General features: G+C 56.7%; 2 protein-coding genes and 1 long non-coding RNA gene across 3 annotated transcripts in view; 1 reads left to right on the top strand and 2 right to left on the bottom strand.

Annotated features, from left to right (window-relative positions):
• Positions 1 to 1154: 1154 nt before the first annotated feature.
• Positions 1155 to 4679, bottom strand: LOC306813808 (translocon-associated protein subunit beta; the record flags this gene model as incomplete). The annotated part of the gene is made up of 5 exons (XM_079329461.1): positions 1155 to 1451; positions 2101 to 2178; positions 2324 to 2432; positions 2814 to 2912; positions 4525 to 4679. The coding sequence occupies 5 exons, from the start codon at positions 4677 to 4679 to the stop codon at positions 1341 to 1343; spliced, it is 552 nt and encodes a 183-aa protein (XP_079185587.1). The 3' UTR covers positions 1155 to 1340.
• Positions 4680 to 8551: 3872 nt separating this feature from the next.
• LOC306813840 (Fc receptor-like protein 4) overlaps positions 8552 to 24941 on the bottom strand; it is a gene marked incomplete at its 3' end in the record, with an annotated part of 56910 nt that continues 40520 nt past the window's right edge. The window contains exons 2-8 of the mRNA XM_079329501.1: positions 20103 to 20333; positions 10297 to 10554; positions 9491 to 9805; positions 9326 to 9412; positions 8912 to 8933; positions 8742 to 8821; positions 8552 to 8661 (exon numbers count right to left, since the gene is read on the bottom strand). Coding sequence (XP_079185627.1) covers positions 8552 to 8661; positions 8742 to 8821; positions 8912 to 8933; positions 9326 to 9412; positions 9491 to 9805; positions 10297 to 10554; positions 20103 to 20333 — 1103 coding nt within the window. The remainder of the gene's footprint in view (positions 8662 to 8741; positions 8822 to 8911; positions 8934 to 9325; positions 9413 to 9490; positions 9806 to 10296; positions 10555 to 20102; positions 20334 to 24941) is intronic.
• Positions 24026 to 24776, top strand: LOC306813815. Its single transcript, XR_013777038.1, has 3 exons — positions 24026 to 24116; positions 24574 to 24594; positions 24683 to 24776. It is a non-coding gene; the product is annotated as an uncharacterized lncRNA (long non-coding RNA).

The raw sequence follows: 24941 nt of genomic DNA, 5'->3' as shown, positions 1-24941 counted from the left end.
ACAGGGTGAACAGAAACACTGTGTTGTTCCTTTTGTTGAATTGGGGCATTTTTTTTTTCTGCTAGCATGAAGCAAAAAGTGCCTTGTCTTGCCTTGCCCTGTCTTCCCTTCCCCTGGAGGCTGTACCAGAAATCCTCTGGGTATTTTTTTTTTTTTTTTTTAATTTGAACTCGTTTTGGCTTGCTTGTTTTTTTTTTTTCTTTTTTGATCTGGGGAGGCAGCAGGACTGCCCTGAACTCAAGGCTTTAGAGGAGCTGAACTGACATAAGAGAAAGGATGTTAAAATCCACCAACTTCAGCTGCTGCAAGAAGACCCACGCCAGAAATCTGAAAGGTTCCCAGCTGCTCTGAACTCTTTTCCCCTCCCATCCCCACAGACAATAAAGCACAGTTGCCACCTCTGCCTCTCAGCCATGTGGCAAGGTGGGGTGTAAGCTCCAAATTTTTTTTCCTTTCTTTTTTCCTCTGTGGCTGGCAGGAATGCTTTTTTTTTTTTTTTTTTTTTTTTTTAAATAAACTGGGTTTTTTAACCTTTGTACACTGGTATCCATTTTTCTCATAGGCAGAATAAAGAGGATTTCTTGATGCCCTCTCTTTTGAGAAAAAGACTAGTTTTAGAGATTCTTTCTCCTGGAATTTGTCTTTAAAACAACACAGGGTGGTAAAAGGAAGGCTTCTGTCAAGGAAGCCTTTTATTATTACAAAATTGTCAATAACTTGACATATCTCAACCGTGCAGAACAGTAGAAAACCCAGCAAGAACACACTTTTCTGCTCAACAAATCACATCAAGGCTACCCAGAGAACACCTTAACAGGGACCTCCCTTAGTGCCTCTTTAGGCCAAAGAAGCAGCTCTGACATCCTCAATCAAACCAGGTCTGGGGTGTGACCAGAGCAAGATCCCTCCCACATGCAGCAGCACCCCCAGGGCACCCTGAGATATGACACCCTGCAGAAACCTGCAGCAGGCAAATGAGAGCTGGAGCAGCACAGGGGGCAGAGCCCCACAGACAGGCCCCCCTGGGCACTGACACACTGCTCCTCCCTGTGCATTGCTGCAGCTGCAGAGGAGAGAGGGGTTCCCCCTCCAAAGGGGATGGACAAGGCAGTTTGGGGACTTTTGATTGTTCTTTTTTTATCTTTGCTTGTTTCTCCATTAGAACACAGAGGGCACCTCATGGCAGCTGCTGCAGCCACCCAATCCTTTGCCCAGAGGGCTGAAAGCACAGCACAGGCAGCACCTCTCAGGGGATGGTGCCACCCGACCCAGCAGCTCTTCCTGGCCCTTCAGGGCTGTCCTTTGCTGAGCTCTGCACTGCTGCTGGCATTTGACTCTGCTCAGTTCTTTTTGGTCTTGGGGGTGTCATACTTCCTCTTGCTGGAGTACCAGAGCAGCAGGGGGATCCCGATGGACGGCAGGGTCATCACGCCAAACGCTGCCCAGTCCAGCTAGAGGGAGAAATTGTCAGAGAAAAGTCAAAACAATCCAGAGCAATAAGGTCAGAGAAGGAGAGTGAGGGCACACCTCACACTGTGTGCAGCTCCCTCACACAGGGAAGAGGGGCAGGCGCTGACCTCTGCCCTCACTGACCAGTGACAGGACCCAATGGAGCACCCACACAGGGGTCAGGGCAGAACTAGGCTGGATATTAAGAAAAGGCTTTTCCCAGAGCATGGTCTCCCAGGCACAGGAAAAGGCTCCCCAGGAAAGCAGCCACACTTGACAAGAGCTCAAGGAGTTTGCACAGGGCTGCCAGGCACATGGCTGGGATTCCTGGGGCTCTCCTCTGCAGGGCCAGGAGTTGGACTCCACCATCCACGTGGGTCCCTTCCACACTAGGAGGTTCTAGATTCTACTGTCAGATTTTCTGGCTCCAAACCCACAGTGCAGCTCCTCAGCACACAGGGAGCTGAGATGGAAACTCAGCTGCTTCTGTGACAGTCCTCTGGAGAACTGACAGGAATGAACTCCAGCTCCAGCTGGAACTCCCCAGGTGACTGCAGAGCAAACCACACACCCCACGTGCCAGCAGGAAGGCACCGTCCTCGGCTCAGCTGCCCTGCTGCCCTTTGCCATGATCAATGCACAGGCACTTACAAAGTGAGGGGAGAACCTCCTGTCGAAGTCACGCTGAGCCAGGATCCCTCCCTGCCCGGGAGCACTGGTGAATCCAACCTGGAAAAGGCAGGGAAAGACTTTGCCACCTTCCCTCCTGGCTCCAGAGCCGGGCAGGGTGAGAGCACACGGACACGCATCATCCCCGACCCGCAGCTCCAGGAGCTCAGGTGTGTCTGCAGGGCTGCCAGGAATCAGCACTCACCACAACCTGTGCACCCTCCTGTGCCAGGTAGGTGATGGTGGCAGAGGTGAAGTTGAAGTAGCCAGCTTTGAGAGGCCGCAGAACCACGGTGTGGGACACGTTGCTGGCTCTGGGAGCCAAATGTTAAGGAAAATGGATGAATTGCAGCACAGGGAGAAAAGGGAGGGAGATGGGAAAGAGCAGCCTGGAGCCAGGTGCAAAAGTCAGTGCTGCTGACAAATCTGAGTGCTTGTGGTCACACACAGCCAGACCCACCTGAGGCTGATCCAGCTGCTCTTCCACAGGCAGAGCAAGTGCCCCAGGACCCGGTGCTGTCTGCAAAGAACTGTAATTTTAGACTGCACCACACAGAAGAGCAGGGGTTTGCATCTGGCACGCTGTCCAGGCTCTGGAAGGAATTTCAGAGACAGCAGATGAAGATATGATGAAAATGAAGATGCTCAGGGGCAAGAAAGAGAGTTGGGAGAAGTTTCAAAACATGAAAAGATACGGAGCAATCCTGTCCCACTTGACATTGAGCATGCCAGAGACGATGCCAAAATCTTCTGGGGGGAAGGAATCATCCGAAAGCTCCACATCTAGGGCAGCACTGAACACAACAAAGAGAGGGGTGAGACAGGAACCTTAACATTTGCCATCTGCTTACAGGCTCTGCAGCAAAGTGCACTGACAGTTCCATTCTGAACCAATGAAAAAAATGGTTTTTGAAAAAGGAAATGTCATCAGTAGAAGATGGGGAGGAGAGCTGAGATGTCTTATGGAGAGACTGCAGAGAGAGGAAGGCAAAGATGAAAGAAACAACCACAAGGACAGGAAAATCACCACTTTTTCCACAACAGGATTTGGCAGTTTGCTGAACATCTGATACCATCTTATGGATACACATGTTGGCCTAAGTAATAACCAAATCCCACATATAAAATCACAGTATCTCCTTAATGTTTGTCATTAACTAATCAAACATTACAGCACCATATATTCTTCTCTTAGCAGCACTTTACTCAGCAAGTATTATTCTGCCTTTAAAAAAACAAAATCTAAAGACCAAAGCCACCAAGTTTTTAACAGTGTCCTGCATTTTGTCCAATCAGCTTTTCATTCTGTGAATGAAGGTTTCTACCAGCATTGTGCAAGATCTGTTTTATTTTTATCAGGTCCTTACTTAAGTCCTGATAGGAAAAAGGAATTTTCATTAAAAAGAATAAAGGTGAGAAAGAGCTCACAAAGCCAAGAAAGGGAGCTACATGTGTGGGGAACAGAGTGCACCAGGACACCAGAGGAACTGTAATATGCTGGACTGTGTGTTATGTTGCAATACAGGATGTGGCCACCATGTGTTGAAGCCAGGTGGGGTAGTGATTCCTTATCTCCATGGCACATATCATCTGCTAATGGGCCAGCTTTAAACCAGCTGGGGCAATCATCTTTATCTTTCCACAGCCCATCCTCCCTCCAGGAGATATCTCCTGTTCATGGCCAGTGAGTCCCAGTGCATGGCTGATAAAATTCCATCATCCCACTGGGAGATGCTGCACCCAGGGGAGGAGCCAAGCCTTTCCTACCCAGATAAAAACTGAGATTTTTGGACAGCAAGGTACCTTCTTTTCCACTGGATTCCAGAGGAAAACCAGACCTTTCCACATCATCCCTGGAGCTTCAGAGGAAACTTCACCTTCTCCAGGAGCACTGCTCCAGCTGAACCACATCTGCTACTGCAGGAGGATGCAGCCACCATTGAATGGGATGCTGCCAACACCCTGACTGACTGATGGGTGTCAGCTTGGATTCTGACTCTGGCAGTGTTAGGACTATTCTTTGTAATGCTGTATTTCTATTTTAATTTTCCTAGTAAATAATTGTTATTCCTAATTCCCCTATCTTTGCCTGAGAGCCCCTAATTTCTAAATTAAAATAATTTGAAGGGAGGGGGTTTACATTCTCCATTTCAAAGAGAAGCTTCTACTTTTATGGGCAGACACCTGTCCTTCCAACCAGGACAGACTGACATCTTGATCAACCACGAGGTGAAAGTAGGGACAACAGAAGAGGAAGGAAAAATGTAAATTTCAGGTCAATCCTTCAGGCTGGAAAGCTCAGAGTTAGAGGGAGCAGAAGCAGCAGCACATCACAGAGCTCAGAAATCCCCTGCAGCCACTCAGAACATTTGCTCGTGGTCAGGACTGCACCTGGCCAGGCCTTACCTGGAGCCAACGTTGTAGATGTTGTACTGCAAAGTCAGGTCCTTGCCCTCCACTGCATATCTGTTCAACAGGGATTTGGAGGCCAGGAGCCTGGCACCATCCTCACAGAGAGCCACAGACACCAGGGCAAACACGGCAAGAAGCACCAGCTTCATCTAGGAACACAGGGAATGGAATCATCTGAAATCTCTGAACACTTGACTGTGGGGATGTAAGAACTGGCACAGCAGTGTCCCACATCTGCTGCCTTGGAAAAAAAAAGTCAGTGGTCTTCTCCCATTTCAAAACCCTGGCCAGTATTACTCCCCTTTCCAAATTCATGGAACATCCTGAGTTGAAAGGGAGCCACGAGGATCATCGAGTCCAACCCCTGGCCCTGCACATCCCAGTCATGGGCAAAGCTTTCAGATCACCAACCTCTTCCAGTAACTTCCAGAGCAAAAGCTTTGGCAATTAACAATTTCATCTGTTTTAGCAACTAACAGTTAATTGTCTTTGCAAAGCCTGGCAACTTTCCAGCACTGTCTTACAAACTCAGAAAGCACCAACTCGTCACTTCAAACATTTTTTATTTCCTATTTCCAGATACTGAGGAACCACCAACTCCCTCCAGTGGCTTTTCTGATGCCCTGCACAAATCCCTGCTCCAGGCCACGTGGCTTTATCCACACACAGTGCCTCTGAAGCCTCCCTGCTGAGAGGACAAGGAAACAGCAACACGACAGATGTGACCAGTGAGGACGCTTGATGGGGCTTTTAGATCTGCTGCAAAATCAGGGCCTCTGCCCTCCACAGGCACAGGTGGATGGGGTTGAACAGGACTGCAAAGACCATCCAACTGCACCCCCTGCCATGGGCAAGGACACCTTCCACTAGAGCAGCTCCATCCAAACTGGCCTTGGACACTTCCAGGGATGGGGCAGCCACAGCTTCTCTGAACAACCTGTGCCAGTGACTCACCTCCCTCACAGGGACCCATTTCTTCCCAATATCCCATCTAACTCTGCCCTCTGGCAGTGGGAAGCCTTGTTCTGTCACTCCAGGCCCTTGTCCAAAGTCCCTCTCCAGCTCTCCTGGAGCCCTTTCAGGCAGTGGAAGGAGCTCTGAGGTCTCCCTGGAGCCTTTACTTCTCTAAGCTGAGCACTCCCAGCTCTCCCAGCCTGTCTCCAGAGCAGAGCATCCACATCATCTGGAGCAGCCCTGGATCATCTCCGTGGCCTCCTCTGGACTCACTGCAGCAGCTCCACGTCCTTCCTGTGCTGGAGGCAGCTCTGCAGGGCAGGGGCTCAGCCGTGCTCTGCTGGGGGGCACAATCCCCCCTCACACACTGCCCCAGCTGTTGGGGATGTGCCCAGGACAGTGTTGGCTTTCTGTGTCCCCAGTGCACGGTAGCTCAGCCACGGCACGCTGAGCTTCTTGTCAACCCATGCCCCAAATCCTTCCCAGGGCTGCTCTCCATCCATTGCCCAGCCCGGCGCTGTCTCGGTGCAGGTGCAGCACCTGCCTTTGGCCTCGCTGAACCTCGTGGGCTCGACCCGGACCCGCCTGCCCAGCCCGGCCCAGCGCGGGGCCAGCAGCCCCTTCCTTCCCCCAGCCCTGCCCTGCTGCAGCCGCTCACCAGCGCACAGCCCCGGCTGCTCCTGCCCACTCCACCCACGGCCGAGCCTCTCCTACAGACCCTTCCCAGCGTTGCCCCAGCGCCCCAAGGCCCGAGGACACGGCCCCGAGATGCTCCGCCCGCCCCTCACCGCCTCTGCCGCCGCCAGCGCCGCAACGACGAGTCAGCGCAGCCGCGGCGGAAGTGACGCACTGAGCCTCGCCCAGCGACGCGCTGTGCCCTCTGGGAAATGGAGTCCAGAGCCGCACACACGCGGAACTAAAATAAACTATATTTATACAGCAGAGTTTCGCAACATTATATATACAGCATTCATTTTATTATTTGCGAAAGGCCAATAATATAATATGTTCTTATAACGACGATGGGATCGTATAAAATAGATGCAAACCCTCCAGAATACGTGCTGTAGTTCACAACAGCGAACCGCAGGTGGCAATCTTACTCCATGGGAAACATAAATAACAAAAATAAAAAAAAATTTTGAGTGTCGGAACTCACTGCGTGCAAAATGCGGATGGATTTCGGGACGGGTTCGGCAGACTCGTGACTATCAGGATATCTGTAAAGCCGAGGGAGTGGTGCCCGATGGAACGTGTCCATGGAGGGACACCCCCAGCATGTGCCCGGGATCCGAACTGATGCCTTACATTTTAGTTTTCATATTTTCCAGATTCTGCAGTGCCTTAGTGTGTGACTCTGAGCTCCATGTAAAGTGTTAGGAGGTTCTCCTCACAGTTCAGTCAGACAAAACAATCCTTTTCCAGCCCCAGGACCAAGGACACTGCTGCAGATTCAGCTTCAAAAAGTATAATTTATACAAAAAGTGCAAACAGCAGTGAATTGAGGAGAGTAATGTGAGAGGGTGGGATTGCATAACCTGGAACTGGAATTGGACAATTAACCCCAATGTGGAAATGGACCAAAAGTTATAAAAGTGTGAAAACTCATGAGTCTGAGTCCAGCTTGGGTGTAGACTCTTGTACTCCCTAAGGTGTATCCTTGGAATCCTGTTAATAAATTCTATTTTATTTCTTTAACTGTGTTCAGCGTCTCTTCCAGCTCAGGCTCTTTAGGCATCACAATGAAGGGGTACTTTAACACTTAAATTAATTTCTTTGGATCATGGAGAGAAGCCCTTGATGGGGTTTGGGGGGTCCCTTGCTGAGGGTTTCATCAGGGGCGTGGAGACCCTCAGCCCTTGCTGGGAATTTGGGGTGTTGAGGGGCTGAGGGTCCCTTGCTGAGGGTGTGGTGAGGTTTGGGGTGTCCTGAGGTGGGGAGGGTCCCTTAGTGAGGGTGTGACTGGGGGGGAGATGGGCCCATGGCCCTTGCTGGGAATTTTGGGGGAGATCCTGGATCTGGTGTTCTCCAGCTGCTACTTTTTAGACATCCAAAATTGTAACTTTGACCCAGAAAACACCTTTTCATGGGAATATTCCTGATACTCCTGCTGTGTGGAAACTCATCTTCCCCCTCAAACCCAAAATTCCTTAAACTTTGCGGCTTTGTGAGGAGCTGTGGGTGTACTGGGAGTGCTGAGAGGGGCATTGCAGAGGCACTGGGAGTACAGAGATACTGGGAGAGAGAATGGGATCCACCTGGATGTACTGGGAGCAATGGAGAGGTGTCCCAGTCTGAGGTTTCTCCCTTGCCACGAGATCACCCCAGAGGGACATGAGGTGGTTCAAACCCTGGTTTTCTCTGAAGCAGCCGAAGAGAGATTGCTGGAGACAGTTTTCTCTGTTCCAAGGTTTGTTTATTATTTCTTATGTCAGGGACCTTTTGCCTGGCCAGCAGGGTCTGCTCAGCCTGGCATCCATGGTGGAATCTGCCTGGTGAAGGCAGGGCTTATCTTATATAGTTTGTACTACGTATTACATGTTTACAAAATTTTCCCAATACAATACAATTTTATTAAACAGTCCAGCCCTGACTCCATCCAATCTAAAAGTGCCAACGTGTCACCCAACATGGATGACATGGAGAAGAAGGAGGAAAATGTGTCCATCCCCCAAATTCTCCATCTTTGCCATGTGTCCCTTTATCATAAACATTCAAAAAAACCTATTTATCTACGTTCTGAAAGTCTAATTTACACTTTACTAATTTTGGTAGCTTGTTTCCATTCCCTCTGGGTTTGTAATTTTCCCCAGGGGTTAGAATTCAGCACCAGTGACACCAGGGTCTCACTCAGGAGTCTTTGAGACCTTTGCCAGGGGTGTTTTGAGACCCCCAAGGAGGCCAGGGGTATTCCCTGGGCTCCCACAGAGAGGCACTGGGAGGGGAAATAGAGAGGCCTTGGGGGTACTTGGGGCACAGTGGGGAGGGAATGGGGAAGTGTCTGAGGGTTCTGGGATCAGGGCCCCCTGTGTTCCCAGTGCCCCCAGTGCCCTCAGTGCCCCGAGTGTCACAGCACATTCCCGTAGATGTCCCCGCATTTCCACGGTTGCCCATGGGTCGCTGGCAGCTCTGCGTAGGTCACCTGGGAATCCTGGAGTGTGGTGGCACGGGGGGACACTGCAAGAGACACTGGCTGTGGCATCTGGGCAGGGGGACACTCATGGGTGACATGTCCCTCTGCGTGTGTCCTGACTCACCCCCTGTCTGTTTGGTGCGGATGACGTGTGTGTACAGCACCTCCCCCTCCTCTGGGGGGGCCAGGGGCTCCGGGGGGACCCTGAGGGAATAAAGGGGATGTGTGGGAGTGAATGGGAGGTCTTGGGGGTTGGGATCAAAGGTCAGAGTGTGGTTTGAGCCCTCCACTCACCTTTCCTGCTGCTTCCTGGCAGCTGCAAAGGAAAGAGAGGAGGTGTAACTGTGGGATCCCCAGGGCCCTGACCCCTCTCAGGAATCCTCAAATCTCTGCAACCCTCAATTTCCTCCAAGACCCCAGAGCATCCCTGGGGTCCCCTGAACACAAAAGTGCTTTGACCCCTCTGAGCCACCAGAAACTCCAGCCTGGCAGGGAGGGGACCCTCCAAATTCCTCCCAGATAGCTGAAAGAACCCCCAAAAGTGCCTGCAAGGATCTCTAATAATACCCCAAATCCTTCAGGACCCTGAGTAAAAGTCCTGAGAGTTCAGCATAGGCCAAGTCAGAGACTGTGGGTGCTGCCCCATCACCCCCACATTTTGTTGGCCCCCCAGCTTCTCCTAGCCCTCATTGCTCCATTGTCACCCACCCATGTTGTTCCACCGGTGCCAGCCCACAGCTCCACCCACGAGCAGAACCAGGAGGAGCAGGGACCCACCAAGGCCTCCTGCCACTGCTGGGGACAGAAGGGACACATCAGGGTCACCTGTCACTGCAGGGCTCCTGCAATCCCAATGACCCCGTGTGACCCCACCTGTGTTCCAGTGGTGTCCAGTGGTTCCCTGTGGTGTCACCTCCAGGGCCAGCTCTGGGCTGAGTGCCCGGAACACGCGGTGCTCGTCCTGTCCCAGCTGGTTGGTGGCCACGCACTGGTAGGTGCCTGAATGTCCCACATCGACGGCCCCAAGCTTCAGGAGGGGACCCCGGGCCACCTCGTGCCCATCGTGCAGCCAGGTGAAGGTGACAGGGGCTGAGCCCACCTGCACTGAGCAGCGCAGGGTCACGGGGTCACCTGGGTGCACCTGGAGTGCCGGGGGACCAGGGGTGATGGTGGCATTGGCCACGGGCACTGCGAGGACACAGACAGGGCTGAGCAGGGGGGACATAAGGAGGATTTTTGGGGGGCAGGAATATCCCCAGGTGGAGTCCTGAGGGGGCTCTGGGGGCTCCTCGTGCCCATCCCCGCACTCACTGCGCACTGTGATGCCGAGCCGGGCGCTGCTCTTCCGCACAGCCCCCCCTCGGAGCGCACCTCACACTGTAATTCCCTGAGTGGGAGATCCCCACGGCGGGCACCAGGAGCTGCGGGGACCCCTGTGGGCCCCCCACCAACTGCCTGTCCCAGTAGAAGCGGTACAGGAGGGGGACTGGGGGCCGCAGGGGGCTGGGGCTGCTGAGGCAGCTGAGATTGAGAGGGGACCCCTCAGGGAGCTCGGGGGGACCCTCCAGCAGTGGCACCATGAACAGCGCTGGGATGGAGATGGGGGAGGAGGATTTGTGACCCTGAGTCAATGGGGATGGGCTATGGGGGTGTCAGGGTGGCGGCGGTGGGGTGCTCACCCTGCACTGTCACTGACACTGACACCGAACGCAACTGCACACGGATTCTCAGCAAGACCTCGCAGCGGTAGTTGCCGCTGTGCTGCAGCCTCAGAGGGGACAGGGTCAGCTCGGTGTCATTGTGGAGAGTCGCGAGTTTCTTCCCGTTGCGGTAGAAGGACACCGAGTTGACCGGCAAGTCCCCCGAGCGCCGGCAGCGCAGTGTCACCGTGTCCCCCTCCAGCAGCGCCCGCGCCGGCACCTGCAGCACCAGCGGGTCTGGGGAACAGGGGGGACCTGTCACAGTCGATGTCACCTGGACACCCCATTGGGTCACATCAGGGGACCCCAATTCCTGCACGGGGGTGTCCCTGCACTGGGATGCTCTGGGATGTCCCCAGAGCAGGGACAAGCTCTGGTCACACCAGGGAGTGACTCATGGAGCTGAGTCCACCCTGAGCCCTCGGAACCCTGCAGGTGCCAGAGTGGGGATGCCCAAACCCCCCTCACCATTTGATACCCTCACGGTGGGGCTGCGCCCACTGCCGGATCTGTAACATCGGTAGCTGCCACTCTCGGTGACAGTGAAGCTGTCAGCTCCCTTCTGCCCCCAGCTCTGCTTGTCCTTGTACCAGGTGATGTCACCGTTGGTCCCTGAGCCCTTGCAGGTCAGTGTCACCTGGTCCCACAGCACCGGCGGCGTCCAGGGGGGCTCCACCAGGACCTGGGTGCTCTGGGCACCTGCGGGTGACAGGGGACACCAGCCTGGTAGGGCCATCACGGGGCTGGGGACAGCAGGGCAGGGACATGGCATCCCCCGAGGACTCACCAGCGAGGCCGAGGGTCTGGGCTGGAAGGGAGAAGGGACAGGGCTGGATGGGGGTGGCACTGTGGGGACAGCGGCACGCAGGGGGGGGTGTGGGGCTGTCCCCGAGCTGGCACGTGTCACTCCCATCAGTCCCAGAGCCACATCCCTATTGTGCTTCTCCCTGTTGTCCCTGTCCCCACATCCCTGTCCCATTTCTGTCCCCCTGTCTCTGTCCCTAGGACCACACCACAACCCCGGTCACACTGAGGGGCCACTGGCTCTGCCCCCCACTATCTCTCCTGGCCTTGGGGACCTCAGGGGACCCCACAGCCCCCCTGTGCCCCCTCCCCACCACTCTCTGCCTCACCAGGGCCTATTCCCCAGGGTGTCAGACCCGTGCCCAGGGCACTCACCCCACAGGAGCAGCGCCACGTTCCCGGCCATCCTGGTGTCCCTGGCCATGGGCACTGGCTGTCACTCACTGCTGGGGCCACCTGTCCCCTGGCTGGCAGCTCTTGGGCAAAAGGGGAAGGAAGAGAGTTCTGGTCTTATCTCAGTGTGGTGGTGGACCTTGGTGGGGGCAGCGTGGCCACAAGCTGGAGACAGGGAAGGGACAGGCTGTGGACAAGGCTGGGTGGCACAAGGTGGGACATGGAGTTCCCAGGAGTGGGGGGCTCAGAGAGTGTGGGGAGCCAGGAATGAGTGTGCCAGGGGAGTTGGGGGTCCTGGGAGAATCAATGTCCTGTGGGAAAGGGGCATTGTAGGGGGTGGAATTTTGAGGAGAGTGTTCCTTGGGAATGGGGGTTCTGGCCCATGAGGAGCCTGGGGAATGGCCATTCTGGGATGGGCTCCCAGAGAAGGGGGACATAAGGAATGGAGGTCCCTTGACTGGAGTCCCAGGGGAATGGGGGTGCCAGCCGTGGACAGTGGCTGGGCAGGCCCATGGGTCACAGATCCTTCCCTGGATGCCTCAGATTTTGGGGTGAACCAGAAGAGCCCACTCAATGTGTTGGTGGCCTGGGTCACCCCAGGCAAGTTCTGAGGGGCTCTGGGTCTGTGTCCCCCATAGTGAGGAGACTCTGGGGATCCCTTGAGTCCCCCACAGCCCTGGGGACTCCTTTTCCTCAGGACCCCCCATTCCCCTGGACACCACCCCTCACTCCCCACACCCTCTGAGCCCCCCACTCATGGGAACTCCATGTCCCATCTTGTGCCACCCAGCCTTGTCCCACACGGTCCCCAGCTTGTGGCCACCCTGCCCCCATCAAGGGCCACCACAACAGTGAGATAAGACCTGAGCTCTCTTCCTTCCCCTTTATCCCAAGAGCCGCCAGCCAGGGGACAGGTGGCCCCAGCGAGTGACAGCCAGTGCCCATGGATGGCCGGGAAGGTGACATTGCTCCTGTGAGGTGAGGTATTAGGGGACAGGAATGGGACTGGGACAGGGGGACAGGAATGTGGGGACAGATATTTTCAGGTAGGAATGTGGGATTTGGCCCCTTGGGTCTGGGGCAGCTGTGGGACAGGGGCAAGGGGACAGGGGCAAGGGGATGAGCACCATGGGGATGTGGCCGTGGGGCTGGTGGGGGTGACCTACCATGGGTGACCCCCACCCAGCCCTGTCCCTTCTCCCTTCCAGCCCAGACCCTCGGCCTCGCTGTTTAGTCCTCGGGGGATGCCATGTCCCTGTCCCGCTGTCCCCAGCCCCGTGGTGGCCCTGGCAGGCTGGTGTCCTGTGGGTGTTATTTGGTGGCTGGACGGTCACTGGGCAGACTCAGGAGCTCTCTATTTTCTTTTCTTCAGGTTTGTAGTTTATTATAAGGGCGTGGGTGTAAGAGAGAGTATGGAGCATGGAGAGTAAGAGAGTAAGAGAAGTAAGAGAGTAAGAGCAAGGGGTAAGAGAGCGATTTCCCATTTACAATACAATAAGTATACTTCTATGATGAATATTCTAATTTCCCTTTAACCAATCTTACACAATATACTAATTTCCTAATATTTGGATGCAAACTATAGTTTGCATATAAACTAACTTGCCATGTTTTGTGGCTTTCTTATCTGTAACCGTTATCTTCAGACCTTTCCTGCCTTGGGACAGGATGTCTGTTGGTTCTTTGGTATTTGTGGCATTTGGCATCATCCAAACAAAGGAAGAGGCCCTTAAACCTTCACATAGCTGTTTTTAGCATCTAAATTGAGGAATGCTAACACCTCTATTTTATCTATTGTTTCAGAACTATTTACTAGGCACTCATAAGATTTTTCTATTTCCTTCACAACAGTGTCCCCTGTCATCCGCAGGTGCCCAGAGCACCCAGCTCCTGCTGGAGCCCCCCTGGATGCCGGTGGTGCTGTGGGACCGGGTGACACTGACCTGCCAGGGCTCGGAGACTGACGGGGACACTGTCTGGTACAGGGGACACTGTCTGGTACAGTGGACACTGCCTGGTACAAGGATGGGTGGTGCTGGGGGCAGAAGTGAGCTGACAGCTTCACTGTCACCGAGAGTGGCAGCTACCGATGTTACAGACCTGGCAGTGGGTTCAGACCCACAGTGAGGGTGTCAAATGGTGAGGGGGTTTTGGGTGACCCCACCCCGGGACCCGACAGGACCCCGCGGGCTCAGGGTGGGCTCAGCTCAATGGGTCCCCCACGGTGTGACCAGAGCCTGTCCCTGCTCTGGGGACATCCCAGGGCATCCCAGTGCAGGGGGACTCCCGTGATGGAACTGGGGACCCCTGATGTGACCCAGTGTGGGGTGTCCTGGTGACATCGGCTGTGACAGGTCCCCCCTGTTCCCCAGACTCGCTGGTGCTGCAGGTGCTGGCGCAGGCGTTGCTGGAGGGGGACACGGTGACACTGCGCTGCCGGCGCTCGGGGGACTTGTCGCTCAACTCGGTGTCCTTCTAGAGCAATGGGAAGGAATTGAGGACTCTCCACAATGGTACCGAGCTGTCCCTGCCCCCACTGCAGCTGCAGCACAGGGGCCGCTACAGCTGCTGCGGCTGGGTGAGAATCACACTGCAGTTGCGTTTGGTGCTGTTGTCAGTGACAGTGCAGGGTGAGCACACCACAGTCGCCATCCCAACACCCCCACAGCCCCTCCCCGGGGACTCAAGGTCACAAATCCCCCTCCCGCATCTCCTTCCCAGAGGAGGGGGTGGTGCTGGACCCCCACTTGGGCACCGAGTGGGGAGGGGGTGAGTACAGGGGGGACAGGGACATGTCATCCACGGGTGTCACCCCCACCCAGGTCCTCAACTGCAGAGTCTCTAACAGAACCCTCCTGCCACATCCTCCAGGTGACCACAAGGAGCTGCCGGGACCCCACGGGTGCCAGCGGGACCCCAGTGACAGCTACGAGAATGTGCTGTGACACTGGGGACATTGGAGGTACTGCGGGGCACTGGGGGCACAGGGGGACACTGGGGGCACAGGGGGACACTGGAGGTCCCTGCTCAAGGGTACCCCCCATACATTCCACCCTCCCTCGGCTCTCCATGCCCACCCTGCCCGGGAGATGGCCATGAGTGTGGGGCTGCCCAGAGCTCCCCGTTCCAGTTCTCCCAGTACCCCCATGAGCTCCCCATTCCTTCTCCTAGTGCCAGCAGTCACAGGACCCTTGTCCCACTCCTTGGACACAAAACTCAACTTTTGCATTAAACCGGAAGAAATGGTTTGTGTTTCTCAGCTCTGCCTGCTGAACTCAGGAAGGAGGAGGGTCCTGGTCAGGTTGTTGAGCAAACCACATCCAGGCCTTATCCCCACAGAAAGAATTCTCACCTTTGCAGCAGCTTGAAAGTTGCGAGAATCAAAGCCAAGGGGGTGGGGGGAGCCTCAGGTCCTGGCTGACACCTGGGGTTGGCCCGAGCAGGGCTGGTCGATGCTCATCACTGTGCACTGGGGCTGGGCCATGGTGATAAGCTCCACAAGAAGTTCCCAGCAGAAAAAAAAAAACTCCTTGTGGGCAGAGCTGGGGCATCTGAGCCCTAAAATCTGTCCAGTGGTGTGTCAGTTGCTCCAAGTCCCCGGGAGAGGTAGAAGAACTGTGTTTGTGCACATGGATGGTTTAGCATCATGGCTGAACTTCAGGAACCCCAACCCTAATTACAACAGCTCATTAAGGCTCTGCTGCTCCCTCTCCTCCTCCTCCTCCTCCTCCACTTGTGGCTGCTGTGTTGGGATCAGCAGTGGCCCAGGAAGAGCAGCAGCTCCAAACGTGCTTTGGAGCCCCTGAGGAGCCCTGGCAGTATCAGCAAGGAGCACCAGCTTTCCTCAACATGCCAGGGCAATTCAACATTCCCAGAGCTGCTGTGCCAGGGCTGAAGGAGGAAAAGGCAGGGAGAGGCTGAGGCTTTTCAGGAATCGTGGTGGAAAGGCACGAGAGGTGCTGATGTGGGCCTGAGACCTGCCTGGGGTTGGGTGCTGCCTTCCTTGCGTTGCCATCAGGGAGAGTGGTGGCGGGTGTTGCGCAGGGTGTGTGCCTGGGCCGGGACACTGCTCCGCTGCCGCTGGGCACCAGGATCCAAGCTGCTGCCTTCGTCTCTTCTGCCCGGGCGCTGCCGGTGCTGGTGCTGGGACCGATTGGTGCAAAGCGTGAGTTTGCCAAAGGAGCGATTTGGGCTCGTCCCTCCTGCCCGAGGCCGCCATGGCCCCTGAGGGGTTGGAGCTGGCACCGGGGCGCCCCCTGCTGGGCGGGAGTGCTCCCTGCAGCGCCCCCTGCTGGCTGTGGCCATAACTGCACCGAAAATGAAGAAGCAGCCCTGAATGGGTTGGAAATTTTTGTTCTTGTCTTGCTGTTTCTTCTCTTCGGTTCTCTAAATCTTTAAGTAATGAAATACTATTCCCTTTTATTGCATTTTTGTGTGGTAGCCTTATAATTTTCACAACTATAACTATTTGGTGGGACAGTTCCTCTTTTCATTCCAGGAAAATTCTGGCTTTCCTTGCAGGTGTTTCTCTTTTAAACAAGACAGTTTCTAGCTCCTGGGTTCCTGGATGGGGCAGACACTCCAAGATAAGACAGGATCAGACACATGGCCACCTCAAGCTGTGCTTTTTAAGCCCTTGGGCCACCAAGAGCCCTGGCTCAAGGTAGGATTCCTGGTCATTCAGCCACTTAGGAGCTGGGTTTGGCAGAGTGTCCCACTGTCCCCAGTGTGCCATGGCTAACAGACTGACTGACACACAGGACCCTGTGTCACCAAAAGCAAGGTGTGACCCAGTTCTGCCACACAGAGGTGCTCCAAAATATCTGGAGATATCAAATTGTTCCTGTCCCTGACACCCCACTCTGTGCCATGGCCTGATTTCCACTGCCCTGCAAAAAGGGGGAGGCTGTGGAACACCCCCAGGGCCTTTGTGACATCATTGTGTGGGGAACACAGCACAGCAGGGGTTTGAGACAGGGCAGAAGGGAATCTAGAGCACTGGTTTATAGTTGCATTCCAAAATTGGAGAATCCCATTCCTAAAGCCCGACAGAGATGAACAAAGAAACACCATCTCTGCCAATTGAACAAAAACTGCATTTTGGTGCCAATAAGAGAGCAATGAGTCCAGGCACTGGGAGGAGAAATGAGGAGCTGTGGGTGTACTGGGAGAGTTAAGAGGGGCATTGCAGAGACACTGGGAGAAGTGGAAGAGAGAATGGGAACCACCCGAATGTACTACGAGCAATGGAGAGGCACTGGGAGGGAAAATAGGGAGCCCTTGGAGTACTGGGAGCACAGTGGGGAGGGATTCGGGAACTTTCTGAGGGTTCTGGGAGCACTTGAATATGGAAACTGCTGGTGGTAGTGGGAGTGGGGAGGTGAAGCCCTTGGGGGTTCAGGGAATATGGGGAGCTCTGGGTGTCTGGTGCAGCTTCACATATGACTGCCATTTTGTCCATCTACCTGTGAATGTTGGGCACCCACGAGAGCAGTGAGGGGACACACAAGAGTGGCTGCCCATGGTTGGGGTCCCCCAGTGCCTCCAGAGCCCTCAGTGCCCCCAGAGCCCTCAGCTCCCCCAGAGCCCTCAGTGCCCCAGTGCCCCCCAGTGCCCTGAGTGTCACAGCACATTCCCATAGATGTCCCTGCATTCCCGTGGTCGCCCATGGGTCGCTGGCAGCTCTGCATAGGTCACCTGGGGATCCTGGAGTGTGGTGGCACGGGGGGACACTGTGAGAGACACTGGCTGTGGCATCTGGGCAGGGGGACACTCATGGGTGACATGTCCCTCTGCGTGTGTCCCAGTCTGGACTCACCCCCCATCTGCTTGGTGCGGATGATGTTGGTGTACAGCACCTCCCCCTCCTCTGAGAGGGCCAAGGGTTCTGGGGGGGCCCTGAGGGAATAAAGGGGATGTGTGGGAGTGAATGGGAGGTCTTGGGGGTTGGGATCAAAGGTCAGAGTGTGGTTTAAGCCCCCCACTTACCTTTCCCGCTGCTTCCTGACAGCTGCAAAGAAAAGAGGGGAGGGGTAAGTGTGGGGTCCCTTGGGCCCTGACCCCTCTCAGGAAACCTCAAACCCCACTACACCCTCAACTTCCCCCAGGACTCCTGAGCATCCCTGGGGCCCCCTAGAACCTCTGAACCATCACAGTGCTCTGGACCTACTGATCCCCCAGAACCTCAGGCCTGGCAGGCATGTGGAACCTCTAAATCTCCACCAGATCGCTGAAAGGACCCCCAGAACTCCTGCAAGGCCTCCAAAACCACTCTAAATCCTTGCCAATGCTGAGCCAAGATCCTGAGCAATGAGCGCTGCCCCAGTCAGGAGGTGTGGGGGCCACCACATCACCCCCATATTTCAGAGGCCCACCAGCTCTCCAGGGCGTCCAATGTCACCCACCCATGTTGTTCCACCAGTGCCAGGCCACAGCTCCAGCCACGAGCAGGACAAGGAAGAGCAGCGATGCACCAAGGCCTGCGGCCACTGGGGACAGAAGGGACACATCAGGGTCACCTGTCATTCCAGAGGTCCTGCAATCCCAATGACCCCGTGTGACTCCCACCTGTGTTCCAGTGGTGTCCAGTGGTTCCCTGTGATGTCACCTCCAGGGCCAGCTCTGGGCTGTGTGCCCGGAACACGCGGTGCCCATCCTGTCCCAGCTGGTTGGTGGCCACACACTGGTAGGTGCCCGAATGTCCCACATCGACAGCCCCAAGCTCCATGAGGGGACCCTGGGCCACCTCGTGCCCGTTGTGCAGCCAGGTGAAGGTGACAGGGGCTGAGCCCACCTGCACCGAGCAGCGCAGGGTCACGGGGTCACCTGGGTGCACCTGGAGTGCTGGGGGACCGGGCGTGATGGTGGCATTGGCCACGGGCACTGCGGAGGCACAGACAGGGCTGGTACCTGGCAGGAGGGATGGGACCCGGTGTGGGTGGGGTCACCCAGGATGAGGGTCTCGCAAGGGGACACTCTCAGCCACGCTGTCCCTGTCGCTGACCCGACACTGGTAGTGACCACTGTCATTGTCTCCAGCGTGCTGCAGCTTGATGTGGGGGCCCGTGGCCAGTGGTGTCCCAGAGCCCCCTTGGTTTCAGGAGAAGGACAGGGGACCTGTCACCATGGCCACTGTGCAGCTCAGCACCAGGTGGTCCCTAAGTGCCAACTGTCCCCAAGGGAGCTGCACAGACTGGGACACCCCTGCAGGGAAACACAAGAGGGACTGGGGACATGGGAGGAGTGGGGAAAGCAGGGAACAGTGATGGACTCAGAAAGGGGGGGGATCAGAGAGGAAAGGGAGAACCCAGTGAGGAAGAAGGGGCTGTGGACACGGTGGGGAGGCTTGGGAAGGGGTGGAAGGGACCATTGAGAAGGGTCAGAGATTAAGCAAATGGAAAAATTGAGAGGGTTGAAGGGAACCACGGGGAAGATTTTGGGGACCCAGACAGGGATGGTGAGACCTGTGTGCAGCGGAGGGACCTCAAACAATGAGAGGTGCACTATGGGAGCAGTGAGAGGAGCAGGTGAAAGCTGATGGGGAGACCAAAGGATAGAGCTGGGAAGGCAGAGTGGCACACAGAGGGTTGAGCAGGAATGGGAGAGCGGGGGCATTGTGGGGGCTCCCCGTGCCCATCCCTGTACTCACTGCACACCGTGATGCTGAGCCGGGCACTGCTCTTCCGCAAGGCCCCCCCCTCGGAGCGCACCTCACAGCTGTAATTCCCCGAGTGGGAGACCCCCACGGCAGGCACCAGGAGCTGCGGGGACCCCTGCGGGCCCCCCACCAACTGCCCGTCCCGGTAGAAGCGGTACAGGAGGGGGGCTGGGGGCCGCAGGGGGCTGGGGGTGCTGAGGCAGCTGAGATTGAGGGGAGACCCCTCAGGGACCTCTGGGGGACCATCCAGCACCATGACAGGCTTGAGCTCTGGGAAGAAGATGAGGGTAGAGAGTATAAATCTGAGTCCACTGAGAAGTGGCTTTGGGAGTGTCAGGAAATTGGGGCTCCAGCCATGGGGGTGCTCACCATGCACTATCACTGTCACCGCTGCCGACAGTGTCACTCCTGAGGCCATCAAGCCTGAGCAGCGGTAGCGGCCACTGTTGTGCAGCTCCAGGGGGGACAGGGACAGCTCTGTGCCCTTAGGGGAGTCCCCCAGATCCTTCTCGTCCTTGTAAAATCTTACCCAGGTGACAGGCTCGTCCCAACGTCCCCGGCAGCGAAGTGTCACAGTGTCCCCCTCCATCAGCACCTGTGCTGGCACCTGCAGCACCAGAGACTCTGTGGGATGGGAGAGTCCCATCACACTGAGGAGACCGAGACAGGTCCAGAGTTGTGCCCATGAAACCATGGACATCTGGGTGGAGTGTCCACTGTGCAGGAGGGTCCCAGGGACACCAGGAGAAGCCCCGTGACACAGCTGTCACCACGGGGGTCCCACCACACTGGGGTGCACTGGGATGCACTGGGATATCCCTGTGTGCAGGGGACAGGCTCTCGCCACATGAGGGGTGTGCGGCCACCATAGAAGTGGACCCCACCCAGACCTATCATGGAGCCACCCTGAGAATTTCAGATTACCCCTCACCATTTGACACCATCACGGGGGGGCTGCGCCCACTGCCGGGTCTCTCACACTGGTAGGTGCCAATCTCAGTGACAGTGAAGCTGTCAGCTCCCTCCTGCCCCCAGGCCAGCCCGTGCTTGTACCAGGTGGTGTCCCCGGCGGTCCCCGAGCCCTGACAGGTCAGTGTTACCCGGTCCCACAGCACCGCCGGCGTCCAGGGGGGCTCCAGGAGGATCTGGGTACTCTGGGCACCTGTGGTGACAGGGTACACCAGCCTGCCAGGGCCACCACGGGGCTGGGGACAGCGGGGCAGGGACATGGCATCCCCCGAGGACTCACCAGCAAGTCCGAGGGTCTGGGCTGAAAGGGAGAAGGGACAGGGTTGGTTGGGGGTGGCCCTGCAGGGACAGCAGCACCTGGCGGACCTGGTGTGGTGTCTGTCCCCAAACTGTCCCCATGGGAACACTGGTGTAGCACAGAGGTTTTGAGTACAGGGACACCTCAGTCACCCTAGACTGAGGCAGGACATGGGGACACTGTGGACCCCCCATGAGTGCACAGTTCACCTCCCCCAGCCCTACAGCACCTGTCCCCATGGCCACATCCCATGGCTCTGTGCCCGTGATCCCATTCCCATGGCACTTGTCCCCATGCCCCATCTACATGAGATCTGGCAATTGTGCCTGTCCCTGCACTCCTGTCTCCCTGTCCCTGTCCCCATAGCTGCCCCAGCCCCAAGGTTCCTTTGGCCACATCCTTTTCCCTACATCATGATCTCCCTGTTCCATCCCCACATCCCAGTTCCCCTGTTCCTCTTCCCCTGTTCCTGTCCTCATGGCCACCCCACGACTCTGGTCACACTGGGGTCCATGCCCATGACCTGGCTCTGTTTGCCTTGGGGACCTCAGGGGACCCCACAGCACCCCTGTGCCCCCTCCCCACCGCTCTCTGCCTCACCAGGGCCCATCCCAGCGTGTCAGGCCTGTGCCCAGGGCACTCACCCCAGAGGAGCAGTGCCACCTTCCCGGCCATCTCAGTATCCCCGGCCATGGGCACTGGCTGTCCCTCGCTGCTGGGGCCACCTGTCCCCTGGCTGGCAGCTCTTGGGATGAAGGGACAGGAAGCGAAGTCACGTCTCGTCCTCATGTGTAGGTGGCCCTTGGTGGGGGCAGGGTGTGGACAGGATGGGGGCAGGGTGGGGACCTTGTGGGACATGGGGGTGATGGTAAGACATGCTGGGGATAGGATGTTGCCAGAATTTGGAAGCTGAGGTGTTTCAGGGAGCCAAAGATGGGTGTCATGGCATGTGGGTCCCAGGTTTTGGGGTGCAAGGACCCTCAGGATTTGGGAGTCTGGAGGGAGAAGCAGCCCATGGGATGGAATCAAGGCAATGGTGGTGCTGGGCAATGACAGAGCTGGGGTGGGGGTTCCGAGGGAGGAGAGATCAAGGGAATGGGGATGCCAGGACTGGGTTCCCATAGCAATGGGGGTCCCAGGGATGGGCTGTGGCTGGGTGGCACAAGGCTCACAGCTCCTTCATGGGCTGTCTCAGATTTTGGGCTGACTCAGAGCCCAGCACAACCCCACAGGGTGCTCAGGGCCAGGGGGGCACCCCAGGCTTGTCCAGGGAGGTTCTGGCTCTCTGCCCCACACACCCCTGGGCTTTTTCCTGTCTCCCCATTTCCTGGCTCAGCCATCCCAGGGAGCACCTGAGCAGGTAGCAGCTGAGGGATCCCAGGATGGGGAAAGGGGGTCTGGGGGTGCAGGCTATGCTTGGGGGGCTGTGGGGGATGAGGCTCTCTGGCTCTGCCCCCCAAAATTTTCACTTTCTCTTTAGTGCAGAAGAAGGAAGAAGACGTTCATGCTGAGGCTAGGATGTGGATTCTGTCCTGGGGGCCACATCCAGAGGGGTTCTGCCCTGAGGGAAAAGGGCTCCTCTGGGCAGATTATGTCTTAGTCTTGTCCCACGGGGCTCCTTGTCCTGGGGTGCCACGAACTTGGGGATTCCTGTCCCAGAGGTGGCACATCCCGGGCACTGCCGTCCTTGGAGTGTCCAGAGAATTCCTGCTGTTCCCAGTGGGGCCCTGCCACCTCTGGGATACCCAAACTTAAAGTGATGCCTGTGCTGACCTTGCCCTGATGTTGGGAAATCCCAGGTACATTTGGTTCCTCAGCAATCTGTGGAAATGCCCGTGTGTCCCTCAGGCTCTGATTGCCTGGCAAATGCACTGCACCCTGCTTTGAGCTCCCCTGCCTGGGTACTCCCTGCTCCTGCTGGGACACCCCTGTGCCCCAGAGCCACGTGTGGAGCCCGTGCTCCATATATTCACACTTTCCCCTCTCTGCTGGTGTCCACATCCACAACCCAAACATTCTTTCTGGAAGGTTCCAGAGGGCTACAGGTTTTGTTCAGGTAGGAGGGTCCTGGTCAGGTTGTTGAGCAGATCCTTGTGGGATTTGCAGCAGTTTTGAGGCTCTCTCAGTCCCTTTGGGACAGGCACCAAATGATCAATTGCTGCATTTCCGGACTGGTTCCCTCACAGCTGCCCCTGCAGAGGGGGTTTCCAGCCAGCCCTGCTCTGAAAACCATCAAAGATCCTTGCAGAGCCACTGCTTGGTCTCACACTGGCTTTTGTGCTTCTTGCAGGGCTGAGCAAACCACAGCCTGGCCTTTTTTGGCCACAGAAAGAATTCTCACCTTTGCAGCAGCTCGATAGCTGCGAGAATCAAAGCCAAGGGAGTGGGGGAGCCTCAGGTCCTGGCTGTCACCTGGGGCTAGCCAGAGCAGGGCTGGCCAATGTCCATCCCTGGGCACTGGGTCTGGGCAATGGCTGGGCCCACACTTGGGTGGTCACTGGCTTCAAGGAGCAGGAGTTTGGGAGCTCCTTCCTGCCTGGGGCTCCATTCCCCTGCTGCTCTTGCTGACTCAGATCCTGCAAGGGTCGAGTGAGATTGGGGAAGTCTGGAATCCCCCGGAGCCACCATCCCCCAGGACGGGAGCTCTTCCTTCCACTGCAGCAGAGAGAATGTGAAAGTTTGTGGGGGAGGACCACAGCCCAACACCCCCATCCCCCACAGTCTCCCCAACCCACTCTGCAACACCTGTATCCTTTTTTTGCCCACCCTGGGGTTCCCCCAACCGGTTGCCTGTTCAGGTGCCCCCCAGGATCATCAAGACACTAACTAGGGGGTTGTGAAATTTAGGAAATAAAAGAAGGAAATTGAAATGATAAGAGGAAAAAGCCCCTTCAGTTGGGGGGGTGTGCTTTACCCAGATCAAGAGCTCCTTGGAGTCTGGCTTTGGGGTTTGGCTGACCCCCCAAACCATGGACACCCTGGGGGACATTGCTGAGCCCTGGGTCACAACAACTGAGGTATCCATGGAAGGAGCTGTGACCCATAGGCCCACCCAGCCACTGCCCATCTCTGGCACCCCCATTCCACTGGGACTCCAATAAAGAGACCCAATTTCATTATGACCCCCCTTCCCTAGGACCACCATCCCAGGATCGGTAATCCTCAGGACCCCCATTCTCAAGGAACTGTCTTCTCCCAAATTCCAGCCATTTCAATCCCTCTTGCCCCAGAACCGTGATTCTCCTAGGAACCCCCCATTCCACTGGCACCCTCATCCCTGGGACCCCCATCCATGACCCCAAATCCCTAAAGCCCCAGTGCCCCTGAGACTCCCATCCCTGAGTCCTCCCAGCTCTGGTGACGCCTCCTCTTCAGCACATTCAGCCCATTCCTCTGGACACCAACCGCTGGATCCCCACACCCTCTGAGCCCCCCACTCATGGGAACTCCATATCCTGTGCCACCCAGCCTTGCCTGCCCACAGCCTGTCCCTGGCTTGTGGCCACCCTCCCCCCACCAAGGGCCACCAACACAGTGAACTAAAACCTGACCTTGCTTCCTGTCCCTTCATCCCAAGAGCCACCACCCAGGGGACAGGTGGCCATAGCAGCGAGTGACAGCCAGTGCCCATGGCCGGGGACACCGGGATGGCCGGGAAGGTGGCGCTGCTCCTATGGGGTGAGTGCCCGGGGAACGAGCCTGACGCCCTGGGGTTGGGCCCTGGTGAGGCAGAGAGTGGTGGGGGGGGGGCACAGGAGGGCTGTGGGGTCCTCTGAGGTCCCCAATGCCAACAGAGCCGGTGTATGAGGTGAAGGGATGAGGCTTTATGGACAGGACAGAGGGGACAGGAACCTGGGGACAAGAATGGTGGGACAGGGAGACAGGGAGGCATCCTGGAGCTGATTTTCCTGGTGGTGATCTGCGTCTGCCCAAAGCAGCCATGGCATCCCCAATTCTGGGGTGTCCACAGTGTCCCCATGTCCTGCTGAAGTGTGGGGTCACCAAGGCGTCCCTGTCCCTGAGAGATCCATGTGCCACACATGGACAGTTTGGGGACAGACACCACACTCTTTGTCCCTGTGCTGCTGTCCCTACTGTGCCACCCCCACCCAGCCCTGTCCCTTCTCCCTTCCAGCCCAGACCCTCGGCCTCGCTGGTGAGTCCTCGGGGGATGCCATGTCCCTGCGCAGCTGTCCCCGGCCCCATGGTGGCCCTTGCGGGCTGGTGTCCCCTGTCACCCGCAGGTGCCCAGAGCATCCAGCTCCTGGTGGAGCCCCCCTGGACGCCGGCGGTGCTGTGGGACCGGGTGATACTGACCTGCCAGGGCTCGGGGACCGCTGGTGCCACCACCTGGTACAAGGATGGGTGGTGCTGGCGGCAGAAGTGACCCGAACACTTCACTGTCAGCAAGAGTGAAACGTACATGAGTGAGAGACCTGGCAGTGGTCTCAGACCCCCTGTGAGGGTGCTAAATGGCGAGAAGGGTGTTGGGACTTGAGTGTT

This window comes from Erithacus rubecula (genome assembly GCF_903797595.1).
Source record: "Erithacus rubecula genome assembly, chromosome: 33".
Lineage (NCBI taxonomy): Eukaryota > Metazoa > Chordata > Aves > Passeriformes > Muscicapidae > Erithacus > Erithacus rubecula.
Note: the sequence above shows the minus strand (reverse complement) of the source record. Positions and strands in the feature narration are given on the sequence as shown.